The sequence below is a fragment of the Globicephala melas genome, chromosome 12 (genome assembly GCF_963455315.2).
Source record: "Globicephala melas chromosome 12, mGloMel1.2, whole genome shotgun sequence".
In the NCBI taxonomy this organism is placed as follows: Eukaryota; Metazoa; Chordata; class Mammalia; order Artiodactyla; family Delphinidae; genus Globicephala; species Globicephala melas.
In genome coordinates this window covers 45,156,691-45,171,387 of record NC_083325.1, presented here as the reverse complement: position 1 = coordinate 45,171,387, position 14,697 = coordinate 45,156,691, and the positions used below count along the sequence as shown (strand labels likewise).

Here is a 14,697-nt window from a genome sequence, read left to right as displayed (position 1 = left end):
GAATTTGGGGTAATATCTAATATTTACAGTTTGTCATTCTGACAACTACAAACTATATTTTTCTCTCCTCTAAAAGACTTGAAGCATTCTATTTAATTTTACAATCAAGTCACAGAATTTTAATTTCATTTCTGAATTAAAGAATTAGCTCTAGACATGGATTGACAATGCTGCAAATTATAAACAACTCCTTTCAAAAGATTTTGGTTAAATAAGAGATTATTTATGTTAATTTCTTTATACTAACATAATCTTAGTAAATATTTCATGCAGGTGTAAGGCAGTTTAGCTTTTAACCAGGATAAACACTGAACAATGATAATCTCAGCGAAAGAAGAAACAGAAATGGAAAGAGAGTAGTGGAATAGAAAATATGAAATAAATACCATATTGTATATAATAGGTATCGACTAATACTGAATAAGTGAATGTTCACAGAATGCCTTATGAGGACAAACTATTTCTCATTCATCATAGTTTGCCAGATCTTTATATTTGGGATTTAATTTCTATTATGTGATGGCATAAACAATTTTCAAAACTTTTCTCCCAAGTAGTATTTTACTGTAAATTTTAAACATACAGTCAATTCTTGTTATTTGCAGTAGTTATGCTCTGTAAAATCACTGTGGGCACTGAATTAGCAAATACTGAACCACAGTTCTTAGGGGAAATACAGGATTAAGTTCCCATAAACCTCTGGTTACATTTTCATCAACTGATGGATATATGGATATATAATTTTGTTTATGTGTGGTTCTCTTTGAAGACACTTTAATGTCTTTAATACACTGTTGATTTTTGCATTTTTGCAACAATTGCACTGTTGACACTTTAATACATTGTTGATTCATTAACCTTGAACTCATAGCCAAAAGCACTATAACTCATTTCTGAACGAAGCTTACCTAAAACATGTTAATATTTTCTATGTTAGGTCCATCACAACTATCTTTTGCTTAGAACACTAGACAGTGAGTGCATCAGCATTACTCTTGGGGGCCATTTTAAAATGCAAAATCACCAAAAAGCACAAAAATGTGAACGATCTGTCCTTAAATAGATGAAAAAAGGACACCTGTTTACATTACAGTATAAGAGCTAAAACAAGATGGCAGAGTGTCACCTTATTCGATTTCAGCTGTAAACACGCACAACTCAAAAATTTTTGCCACTTTCAAAAGTCTGCACAAAAGCACTGCGAGTACCAATTTTGTGGTTACAAATAAATTTTAGCAAGTACACTATGTTGAATTTGCAAATACAGAATCTGCAAATAATGAGGATCAACTGTGTATCTTTTCCAAATTTTATTTTATTATCATTTTTTTTGGCCTCGCCACGCCATGAGGCACGCAGGATCTTAGCTCCCCACCAGGGATTGAACTCGTTCCTCCTGCAGTGGAAGCGCGGAGTACTAATTACTGGACTGCAAAAGAATTCCCCATCTCTTTCAAATTTTAGTATGGAAAGAAAGGATAAGCTGGCATGATATGCATACAAAGTAACTTGAAGTTCAATTTTTAAAACATCAAATAAAACTACAAGTTGGAATTTAATTCTTTGCAGCAATGCACTCTTACCATAAATATTTCTTTGGAACATTGTGTGAGGATTGTACTAAACGTAGAAGACAGACCTAATTCGACCAAACTCTCCAAGTGAGTCATTTTCTCAGTTTCTGTCTCTTCTCTTGTTTGCTCCAATGTGCTACTTTCTATAAGTCCAAAGCATCTAAATAACCCAAAGAAAGTAAAATTTTAGCAACTAAAAACTGGCTTAACATTTTTTGTTGCTGATTAGATAAATCCATTGTCATGACTATGCAAGTGATAGCTACTTAATTTGTACATGGATCACAAACCAACTGTCCTTTTGTAACTTGAGAAGAAGCACCAGCCTTGCACAGTACTGGGTTGGCCAAAAAGTGCCTTCGGTTTTTAAGTAAAAATAAAAGACACATTTTTCATTTTCACCAAGAACTTTACTGAACAACGTATTCACCCTTTTGTTCCACTACCTGCTGCCATTTTTCAGGCAAATTCATAATTCCATCCTCCCAAAACTTTTTATCTTTTTGAGCAAAGAACTGTTCCAGATGCCTTTTACAGTCTTCCAGGGAATTGAAATTTTTTTCCACGAAGAGAATTTTGTAAAGACCGAAATAAATGGAAATCCAAAGGTACTATGTCTGGTGAATACAGCGGATGAATCAGGACTTCCCAGCCAGGGACTTCCCTGGTGGTCCAGTGGCTAAGACTCTGCGCTCCCAATGCAGGGAGCTCAGGTTCAATCCCTGGTCAGGGAACTAGATCCCACATGCCACAACTAAGAGTTTGCATACAGCAACTAAGAGTTCACATGCCACAACTAAAGATCCCGCACGCCACAACTAAGACCCAGTGCAGACAAATAAATAAATAAATATTTTTTTAAAAAAGAACTTCCCAGCCAAGCTGTAACAGTTTTTTTGTTTGTTGGTTTATTTTTTTAATTTTTGGCTGCATTGGGTCTTCATTGCTGCGTGCGGGTTTTCTCTAGTTGTGGCAAGCGGGGGCTACCCTTCGTTGCGGTGCGCGGGCTTCTCATCGTGGTGGCTTCTCTTGTTGCAGAGCACGGGCTCCAGGTGCACGGGCTTCAGTAGTTGTGACCCGCGGGCTCTAGAGCTCAGGCTCAGCAGTTGTGGTGCACGGGCTTAGCTGCTCTGTGGCATGTGGGATCCTCCTGGACCAGGGCTCAAACCCGTGTCCCCTGCATTGGCAGGCGGATTCTTAATCACTGCGCCACCAGGGAAGTCCCTGTAACAGTTTTTGCCTGGCCATCAAAGAAACATGAAGTCTTGTGTTATCCTGTTGGAAGATTATGCATTTTCTTTTGACTATTTCTGGATACTTTTTGTCGAGTGCTGCTTTCAGTTGGTCTAATTGGGAGCAGTACTTGTTGGAATTAATCATTTCGTTTTCTGGAAGGAGCTCATAATAGAGGACTCTCTTCCAATCCCACCATATACACAACATCACCTTCTCTGGATGAAGACCAGCCTTTGGTGTGGTTGGTGGTGGTTCATTTCACTTGCCCCACAATCTCTTTTGTTCCACATTATTGTACAGTATCCTTTCATCGTCCATCACAATTTGTTTTAAAAGTGGAACGTTTTGGGCTTCCCTGGTGGCACAGTGGTTGAGAGTCCGCCTGCCAAGGCAGGGGACGCGGGTTCGTGCCCCAGTCCGGGAAGATCCCACATGCCGCGGAGCGGCTGGGCCCGTGAGCCATGGCCGCTGAGCCTGCGTGTCAGGAGCCTGTGCTCCACAACGGGAGAGGCCACAACAGTGAGAGGCCCGCGAAAAAAAAATAAATAAAAAAAATAAAAGTGGAACGTTTTCATTACATTTAAGTAGAGAATTGCATGTGGAAATATGGTCAAGAAGGTTTTTTTCACTTAACTTATGTGGAACCCAAACATCAAAGTGATGAACACAACCGAGCTAATGCAAATGATTTTCAACACTTGATTTGGATATTTTGAGTATGTCGGCTGTCCCCCGCGTGGTATAACGTTGACTGTTCTCAATTAATGTTTTGATTTGACTGCTATCAACTTCAACTGGTCTACCCAACCATGGAGCACTGTCCAGAGAGAAATCTCCAGCAACTTCGCAAACCACTTTTTTTCAAAAATTTTTTTAAATTGGAGTATAATTGCTTTACAATGTTGTGTTAGTTTCTGCTGTACAATGAAGTGAATCAGCTATTATATCCTCATATCCCCTCCCTTTTGGGCCTCCCCCCAGCCCACATCCCACCCATCTAGGTCGTCACAGAGCACCAAGCTGAGCTCAGCATGTTCCCACTAGCTATCTATTTTCCTGTGGTAATGTATATATGTCAATCCTAATCTCCCAATTCGTCCCACCGTCCCCTTCCTGCCCTGTGTCCACCTGTTCGTTCTCTACATCTGCGTCTCTATTCCTGCCCTGCAAATAAGTTCATCTGTACCATTTTTCTAGATTTCACATATATGCGTTAGTATACAATATTTGTTTTTCTCTTTCTGGCTTACTTCACTCTAGACTCTAGGTCCATCCACATCTCTACAAAAGACCCAATTTCGTTCCTTTTTATGGCTGAGTAATATTCCACTGTATATATGTGCCACATCTTCTTTATCCATTCATCTGTCATTGGACATTTAGGTTGTTTCCATGTCCTAGCTATTGCAAATAGTGCTGCACTGAACATTGGGGAACATGTGTCCCTTTGAATTATAGTTTTCTTAGGGTACATGCCCAGTAGTGGGATTGCTGGGTCATAAGGTAGTTCTATTTTTAGTTTTTTAAGGAACCGCCATACAGTTCTCCACAGTGGCTGTAACTATTTACATTCCCACCAACAGTGCAAGAGGGTTCCACTTTCTCCACACCCTCTCCAGCATTTATTGTTTGATGATGGCCATTCTGACTGGTGTGAGGTGATACCTCATTATAGTTTTGATTTGCATTTCTCTAATAATTGGAGATGTTGAGCTTCCTTTCATGTGCCCCTTGGCCATCTGTATGTCCTCCTTGGAAAGCTGTCTATTTAGGTCTTCCACCCATTTTCTGATTGGGTTGTAATTGTTTTTTTGATATTGAGCTCTATGAGCTGTTTATATATTTTGGAGATTAATCCTTTGTCTGTTCCTTCGTTTGCAAAGATTTTCTCCCATTCTGAGGGCTGTCTTTTTGTCTTTGCAAACTACTTTTGACATGTTCGATCAGTCACAGCACCTTCTCCATACACTGCACAAATCTTTTTTTTGCATTTCAGTTGCGTTTTTACCTTTCTTGAAATAATAAAGCATAATATGCCCAAAATGTTGCTTTTTTCTTCCACCTTCAATATGAAAATGGCTACACAAAAATTCACCAATTTTTGATAAGTCTTTTTCTAAATGCACCCCAATATGACAGCTGTCACATACAATCTAACAAAATTGTTTCAAATGAAGTTAAAGACAACTAAGTATTACTAGAGCCATCTTATGGAAATAAACAAACGAACCTTTTGGCCAACCCAATAATTAAATACAGGTTGCAATGCAAAACGAGGCTAAAGTTGCTGGGACAGGACATCACTATTTTTGAATGTCAGATAAAGGAGATATCTGGGGTACTTGCTCACCTGTCCATAAACTGTAAGACGAAATCCTCAAATTCAGCTGTGGCAGAACAAAGTTCTCGCTCCACCTGTAACATGTCAATGTGGAGAAAATTTTAAAATAGTCTTTGATTTTTTTCTCTGAACAAAACTCAATTGTAGTCTACAAAATGTTTCTAACACTTCATTATTACATTGAGCACTGAGAAACAGCACCATAATCCCGTATCAATTTAGAATAACTCATCTACTTTCCAGGAACCAAAATAAGAAGTAATTAACATATTTTGTAAGGGCTCAAAACAGAAGTCAGGCAGCCATTTTTTAAAAAATCAATAACAGTTTTCAAACTGCTGGTGTATGTGTAAAGGATTATCTCTCACTACTTAAACATCTAAATGCCAAAAGTCAGGTAGTAAAATACTTGTAATAAAGAAAATTGTTCTGAAAAAAATCCAGACAGTAATGAAGAAAATTTCTCTTCATTAAATGCCAATCCCCTTAACAGATTTATTCCTAACATAAGATGGAAAAACAAAATGCCACCACCTTTGCTTAACAAAACATTAAAAAGTGACAAAACACTGAAATACACCTTTACATGTCACTTGTTTACTAAAATAGCCTATTTTTGACCACCCCCTTTGGTGGGTGCTCTGCAGATTATTTTATCAATGATGACCTCCATTTATATCGTTCTGGTCACAAAACAGTGGTCACAAAACAGTAATTTTAACTTATGAGCACCTCTGCAAAGTTGCTTTTAAACTATCAAATATTACTATGCCTATACAGTAAGAATCAGAACTCAGCTAACCAATCCTTTTACAACCAGAAAGGATCCTTACTTCTGTGAGGTCATTTCTTTCTTGTAGTACAGATGAACAATCTACTAAAGGCACCAGGGTGGAAAATGTTGCTATAAATTGGAATGTGATCTATGGGAAGATACAAAAGATCTAATATTAATTACATAACTCTAGTTCCAAAATACATGTATACCATAAGCTACAATAAAGTACCAAATAAATTATTCTGAGGGAAATTCCACAACAATTTTTCTGAAAGTTTATTTGGTTTAAGCACAAAGTTCTGCAATCTTTTGTCATTGAGAAGTTACTGTGCCTCCCACCAAAAATATAACATTAGCTAAGAGTAAATAGAAAATGCTAATGCAGAAGCTAGAGACCAGGGAAGAGGGAAAGTGAACGATATTGTAAGTCAGAAGGTGTGTGTATAAGGGGAATCTGGCATTTCACACCCAGTAATTTTTATTATGTTCCTTGTGACAAGTGCAGACAAACGGAAGCACAAGTGATCATATGCTATCATTTTTAATGTATCTGCTTAAGGAAGACAGGAGATACGTAATGAGCTTTAAAACACCATATGATCATAAATGCACACGTTATGGGAAATTACTAAGGAAGACCTTACATAGATCAACTAACTGTCCACAGACCTAAACTTGAGCATCTACAGATATAACTCTGCTACCATTAACAAATTTTACACTTTACTATGTTCTAAAGAATATTTGAAGAAAAAGTAATAAGATATCCATTTACATAATTGTAACTTAGATACAAAACAGAATCATAAACATGCTCACCATGCATTTACTAAAGTCATTTGGATCCACCCCAGGCAATGCTCTCATCAACAGAGGTAGCATGTGTGTTGGACCTTCAGGAAACCACTTGCCCCCTGATACCAAACTGCGGGCTACTCCAATTACACAACTTAATGTAGCTGTGAGCTGGTGAGGTTCTGTTAAAGTCTCTAGTGCAGGATATGTTCTATAGTTTGAAAACAGAATTTAAAAAATTTTCCATCACAGATAAACATACATACACATTAAACATACTAAATTCATAAACTGCATTTTGGATTAAAGGTTTGTAGCTGGCACAGTATTTTGAGTGAATATTTGCTCTCAAAGTGAACAGAATCACACAAATAAAGGAAAGGTACATGTTTCCCCAACTCCCTGCCACCTTACCACCTTCCTCCATGCCAATTCCACACTGAAAAGTAATATTAGCTGGTAGATTTTTGCATTCTTTCAGCATCTTAATCCATTTCCACATTCCAATAGGACTGCATCTAATCTAACAGTCAGTGATTATTAGAATTCAGGAATAACAAGTTACAACTACTCCACTCTTCCCTTTTACGGGAAAAAATAATCTTACTAAAATGCTGAAGGGTCTATTTTATACTTTTAAAAAGACTGTATTTTAAAGTTGGAAATCAGCTATCAGAAACATAAGAGAATATGCCTGAGACTAGAGTGAATAAAACAGGGGGAATAAGACAAACGCAATCTTTGATCACGAGCCAAGAACACTCACTCTATGGCTCAGTGATTTCACTTTGAGAATCTATCCTATAGGGGGAAAAAAAATCCAAAATACAGTCAGTTTAAATTCCTCTTATACAGAAAAGATAAGTAATAAGGAAATTTAATTATAAATAAGTAGGAAAAAAGAAGGATTTCTAACTAGGATTAAAAAAAAAAATCAAACCTATGCTTATTTTAAAAGATGAATGAAACAAACCAAAAACTCCAGCAGAGGCTGTCTTCAGGAGATGCAAAACTAAGTGCCTAAAATTTTTTTTCTACGTTTTTACTTTTAAGAGACTTTTGCTTGGGGACTTCCCTGGTGGTCCAGCAATTAAGACTCTGCGCTCCCAATGCAGAGGGCCCGGCTTTGATCCCTGGTCAGGGAACTAGATCCTGCATGTCTCAACTAAGAGCCCGCATGCCGCAACGAAGATACCGTGTGCTGCAACTAAAAAGACCCCACGTGGCCAAATAAATATATATTTTTTAAAAAAGACTTTTGCTTGGAAATTCCCTGGCAGTCCAATGGTTAGGACTCGGCACTTTCACTGCCATGACCCAGGTTCAATCCCCGATCGGGGAACTAAGATCCTGCAAGCCGTGCACTGCGGCCAAAAAAAAAAAAAAAGAGAGAAGAAGAAAAAGAAAACAAAAAACAAAAACCCGTCAAAAAAAAGGTAGCAATGCCACTTCTAAACAGGACAAAATTACAAATGAGTCTCAAAAAATGTCATTGTATTGACATTTTTGTTAATTAAATATTTATCTTGGCCAAGCATACAAACAGAATATGCTGGTATTAAATTTGTCCAAAATTTGAGAACTAAAGAAAAATGTGATGGATAATTGTATTTGCATTTATAAGCTTTGTTCGTTCTACTAAATACTTATCTCACCAGTCATAATTCATCAGCTGGAAAACATTAAAATAAGGCAAAACAAAGGGAAAGTAAAGAAACACCAACACCTCAGAGTTCAAAATTTTGACTATGCAAACAACTGAAGTCCCCCCTTAGAGGCAAGTCTCTCCTCTCCAAAGAGCATCAAGGGACTTGCCACTGACTGATAGCTTCTGCTACCATGTGGAGGTCAAGTAGCAAAGAACACTGAAGGCTGAAGACAGAGTAGAAACTGCCTAACTTCCCCATTCCATTTCCTAATTAAGTTGTACATGCTGGAAGTTTCAAGGCCCCAAGATGTATACATAAAAAAACAGGGGAGGCTGGGAAAGTGAAGTACAACTTAAATAGTTATGGCAAAGAGACAGGGCAAGATAGTACAAGCAACTCAAATTACAAAAAATGGAGCCCCATTTTGGTGAAGATCTTTAACAGGATACCCTTTGCCAAGTAAATGTCACCAATTTTCTTGTCTCAACAGTTAGAAAATAAGCTGTCATCTGTATTCTGCCAGTAAGGACCTTGGGCAAATCTGAGTTTTAAGAAACTCAAACTGTTAGATCCTTCTGGACTCCAAAATCTAACATTCTTCTTCTACTTTTGACAAAGCCATTTAGAGAGGAATCATAAAGCTGAAGTTCAGGGAGCAAAGGAATGAATAACAGACAGCTTAAGCAATCTGCTCCTGAACACTCAAGACAACTGAGAGTGGCTCTCTCCTACGAAGCACACCAGGTCTACACTGTGACAGTGATGAGGCAAATGGAGAACTACTTTTGTTACTATTTCAACATACAAAACAACGAATGCAGTAAAATCAACACTGTGGAAATACACACAAGGTTATACAATATATGAAAATAATACAGGCAACCAAATTTTCTTGTCTATCGTTGAGCCTGAGAAATAGAAATGCAAAATCACATTCACCGCCATGTTCTCAATATTTAGTGACACTCACATTTTGTGAAAGAACAGCCAGAGCTTTATTTATGAGCAAAAACTTGAGTAGCTAAAATGTGCAAATAATTCAAAATATTTTATTTTATCCGTTTCATATCAATTTTCTTTTCTCTCCAATAAACCTTTATCAAGTTACCAATCATTAGGTTAAAATGTCTTGTCTCCTCTAGGAACAGGAATAAGCACAAAGATAGCAAAACAGAAGCCACAGAAAAGAAAAGAAAGCCAAGCACAAGAGTATAGAGAATAACAGTAGCCACAGCTGAGGCTTCAACGAAACAAGTAAAGCTATACTTACCTTTCAAGTACAGGGGGTATTACTAACTCCGGTCTCATGAGTGCAAGATTCTGCAGAGCCTGGGCTGCTTCTAAACTACCAGTTTTGCTAAACATAGCCAAGAGGACAGGTTGAATAATGCATTGTACAAAGTCTGTAACATCTTGATCAGTAAGCTTATGGCTATCAGGCACAGGAGTTAACCAAGAAGGCTTCTTGTATCTTTCACGATGTAATCTTCTAACAACACTGTTTGGCAACCGCTGAAGTAGTTTCATTAACTTGTTCTGGGGACACAGAAGCAGAAGGTCCTAGGTAGGTTCTAGTTCCCCTATAGATATTCATAGTTCCTCTCTACCCTCCCAAGTAAAGATTTTTTAAAATAACAGCTTGTATAATCATTCTTTTTTTGACTACAACCTTTTTATTTTTAAAATTTTATTGAAGTGTAGTTGATTTACAACTATACTGTGTTGATTTACAACACAGTGTGGTGTGTTAATTTCTGCTGTATAGCAAAGTGACTCAGTTATACATATATATATTCTTTTTCACATTCTTTTCACATACATTGTGGTTTTCACAGGACATTGAATATAGTTCCCTGTGCTATACAGTAGGACCTTGCTGTTTAACAGCTTGTATAATCTTATTACAAAGACCTGTATGGCCTAACTAGATAGAATAAAATACTCTTATCAATTAATCATTGATAATAATTAATAAAGATGTGTTCAAATTTCAGTTTTAATTTCTAGCACCACATGAATCTTCCATTACGTGAAAAGCCATTTTAACCAGGCAACTTAAAAACAAACAAATAAACAAACAAAAAACACTAACATGATAAAACTGAAGAGATGATTCCATGGGTTTGTGGTAACATACCAGTTACCACACTAGTATTATCTTTATTTCTATATGTTCTGTGAACACGGTAACTTAATGTAAACTTGATCATTGACATATAGCCAAATCTTAGACAAAGGACAGAAAATGTATCATAGGTTAAACAATAGGCAATAGTTACATGTGACCATATCTTAAAAAATTCCAAACCCTAAGAGTAAAAAAATGAACATTACTCACCAGCCAGCGGCCATTATTTGAAGGATGGTAAAAAGATGTGATGCTGTTAAACAAACCAGCCAAATGTTTTTGCACTAGCTTACTTGGTCCACCCTGTTCAGATAAAAGAGCAAAAATATCAGTACCCACGTTATCTGTAAAACTGAAGGGGTTAACAGGCCCAGGCCTATATACAGATCTCTTAACGTGGCTTATATTCATCCTGCTGGCAAAAATCAATTCTACCTCTAAATAAAAGTCAAAAACAATTCCCGGATGAACTTCATACAAATCAATCCAAGACAGTCTACTAAAAATAAGGGCAAATAAATTAATTAATTAATTAAATTAAAATAAAAAATAAGGGCAACTTACTGAAACCAAATCAGAAAATGGAAAAGGTACCTTTCAATTTAGAATAACAATATCTTTTACTCTTTGCAGTTAAATAATTTTTCTCACTAAGATTACCATCTTAAAATAACCAACTGTGGCAACAGTAAGCATAAAAAGCATTCCTTAAAAGATTCAAGAAGTGAAGAAGTTCTCACAGCAGGAAATAAGGAGGTGAGAGTTACATAAGTGCATTCAAATATTTTATTATTACTTCTAAATGTTTCAAGTGATTAGACCTGTTATATGTGACTATATTGTGATTCAAAAAAGAAAAAAAAATTTTTCCCTTAATCTGTTACCAAAACAGCCAACCAAACAACCACAGAACCTGGGCTGCAGGATGGGGATTGGGGAGGGGGTGGCGGGGGAGGGGGGGCCAGGGGAGGGGGGCGGCGGCAATGAGGAAAAGGCTGGCAATCATCTTATCAAGTTGAACCACCCTGGGAATAAAGGACTACAACTTGGCCTTGAAACCTCCTATCTGTCTCAAGATGATCTTCTTTCAAGAAACAGCACAGATTTATAATGCATGCAAATGTCAAATCACTGTGTCGTATACCCAAAACTAACATAGTATTATATGTCAATTATATTTCAAGTAAAAAAAGAATCAGCACAAACCTAAGGCAGAATATCGAGTTACATAAGGAACATGTCTTTCTGCTGAAATAAAATCCACATTCACGTTTCCCAATTTAGTACAGGGCAACTACTGAGACCGTAATTCCATAGCAAAATACCAATAAAATTTTCAAAATTCTAACATAATAATTAGCACTGTTGATTTTTAAATTATATTAAATATTCATATTTAACACAAAATTAAACTGCCAATGAGAACAATTGTGTGAGAAACAGCAACATTAAAATAAGGCTGATACCAATCACGATCTAATTCTGTGGCTCCTAAAAAACAAGTTCTAACTCATTGCTTACGTAAAATACTAAATATCTGTATGTTTTTGCTGTTGTTGAATATCAGAAAGAAAATGGGATTTTCCCTCTGTTTAATAAAATAACAAAAAAAAAAAAAGAGGAGGTTGAGATTTTCTTTTCTTTTAATCTTACAATGAAATTTAAGAGCTAAACTTCTCACAACCATTCTGTCTTTTTGACAGAAACAGCCAACCGAGCAGTATAACCTGGGAGAAAATAGCAAACACAGAACAATATCAAATATCAAATGCAGAATAATTCAAAAAGGAGATAACTGTAGAAGCAACATGAATGACAATTCAGAAAATTACAGTATATATTTGGAAGATGACAGTCAGTAAAATAATCCTGCATACTTCTCCCTTCACTAAGATTACTTGGTCAATAAGCTTTGTGTTCAATATGATGTTTTATGTGAACACTGACAATAAATGCATTAATATTGAGCATATGCAGAACCCTGAGTTCAAATCTACCTTTATCATTATCAATTTGACTTGGGAAAGTTCTTTTACCCATGACTCTGGCTCTTGGTCTGTAAAACTATTACAGACATTCTGAATCTCTTAAAACTCTAACTGCTTCCCCACCCCCCCAAATTAAACTATAATTGACCTATAGCACTGTTAGTTCCAGTGTATTACATAGTGGTTCCATATTTCTATATATTACAAAATGATCACAATAATCAAAACTCTGAACTTTTGACCCTTACTTTCAAGGTCCATTACTTAAGGAGATTTATAAATGGTACATTATGACTACATTCTGAGTCTGAGAAACATAAGCTTACTCCATCAGAAATATCCAAGAATCAAGTGACCAAATAAGCCACTAATCTAGAATTATGTGATTATGTAGAATTTTTATGTGGTTAACACAAAATTTACATAAACTATATAAACCAAAGATAATGTATTACAAACCATCATGGCGGTGATCCATATTACAGCATGTCCTATATCATAAGCATTTGTTAAAAATCTTGGGACTAACACTTGACTGCTTCCCACTGGGAGGTTCAGGCTTCTCAGAATTCTTGTAAATATCTTTTAAAAGAAAAAAAGAAGAATTAATAAATATTTACAGATATCAAATAACTCATTAACCTAAGTGTTACACATTAGTGTTACTATATTGAATATATATTCTCATTTGATTGGTTTTTAAGCAAAATGACATACTGTTTAGTAATTTGCTTTATTCCTTAGGAATTTCATATAAGTGTCTGTACACTTTCTTTAATGACACTCTGAGGTCACAGGCATGTGACAATGAAGCACCCATATCCATGTACTCCAAAATTGGCAAATGAGACTTAGTTAAACATAAAAAGGCAAAATGTAGATAACTGTAGTTCAATGTGAAATATTTTGACTACTTTCTGCCTCCCTAAATGCACATAAAATTATTTTTCCCATGCTCTCATTCCAAGCCAAGGATGCACAAAACACAAATATCTTCTGGCCGATTACTCTCCCTCTCAAAATTTTACCATTGACTTTATCCCCTAAGAATCTGCATTTTAATCTGTCATTTAATAACTGTATTTTAATACAATTAGATTTATTTTTTAAATCTGTCGTTAAATATGTCAAATATGGCAGGGCTAAAGACTGGGGAAATTTACTTTTCCTTCTTAGTTTCTATTGGCCAGCAACAGAGAAAGACAGCACAAGCAAAGGCAATCAGAGCATATGCCTTCTGCTGCTCCCCAGCTCTGCTCTACTGTCAGTGTGCACATCAGAACCACCCGGATGCCCCGTAACAGCCTTCTTGAAGCTCGATGATTCTACAGCAGGTGAAACAATACCAAATATGCAATAATGCACCTAGAGACATTTTCTAGCTTTACTTACTCTAGGAAAGTATACAATGTGATTTTAAAAGTGGGGAACACTCTAGAAGAACAATCAAATACAATACACAAAATTCGTTGGAAGGGATGAATGTATGACACCCTGAATAATAGTTTTAGTACTTTCTAAATTACTTACTCTGAAACTTATAGTTCATGTCCTGCATAGGTAAGACAAAATAATCAAACATTTATGATAACTTGATATGATCCAATTACTTTTTGAAAATAAACGATCTATCCTTTAAATTACTTATGTTTTTACTAACAGTCAAAAAATATTTTATGTGGTGCTAGAAATAAGAATACAAAACACACTTCTTAAAGACATAAAGATGATGTCAGTACTATTGTATATGTTCAAATGTTCTTAATTACCTTTGGTACATAAGGATCCCAATCTATGTACCCTATATTATCTGTAGCCAATCGAGCAAAGAGATTTACTAGTTGCTGAAAGTAAACAAAAAAAAAAGACAGTTAATACATTTGTTGTTTCTAAGGGTCACAGTCACACCCCTTATCCATTTATTCTTTTCAGAACAATCACTATGGGCACAACTGAATTTGATTTATGACTCAGTTTTTTCAAATCTCCAAATTTAAGTTCTGATTCTCGTCACCCATTTAAAAATCAATTGCACTTGAAATGCTTATTAAAAAAGGGAAATGACAAAGCATCATCCACAATGCAAAGAGAAAAATAAGTTTTAATCAAACACACATGTAGAAAACATCCACCAGGTGTCCAGCGCCATGCAAGTAAGGGTACAAAAGGAAATAAACAACAGGGTTTTACTCTTCATGCATTTCACAG

The 14,697-nt window shown here is 36.1% G+C and overlaps 1 protein-coding gene across 2 annotated transcripts in view; it reads right to left on the bottom strand.

Moving 5' to 3' along the window:
• PSME4 (proteasome activator subunit 4) overlaps window positions 1-14,697 on the bottom strand; it is a 97,980-nt gene that overhangs the window by 42,162 nt on the left and 41,121 nt on the right. For both annotated transcript variants that reach the window (XM_030877216.3, XM_060309168.2), the window contains exons 7-14: window positions 14,259-14,333; window positions 12,949-13,071; window positions 10,712-10,804; window positions 9,644-9,909; window positions 6,749-6,935; window positions 5,985-6,074; window positions 5,161-5,225; window positions 1,584-1,734 (exon numbers count right to left, since the gene is read on the bottom strand). In XM_030877216.3, the coding sequence (XP_030733076.1) occupies window positions 1,584-1,734; window positions 5,161-5,225; window positions 5,985-6,074; window positions 6,749-6,935; window positions 9,644-9,909; window positions 10,712-10,804; window positions 12,949-13,071; window positions 14,259-14,333 (1,050 nt within the window). The remainder of the gene's footprint in view (window positions 1-1,583; window positions 1,735-5,160; window positions 5,226-5,984; window positions 6,075-6,748; window positions 6,936-9,643; window positions 9,910-10,711; window positions 10,805-12,948; window positions 13,072-14,258; window positions 14,334-14,697) is intronic.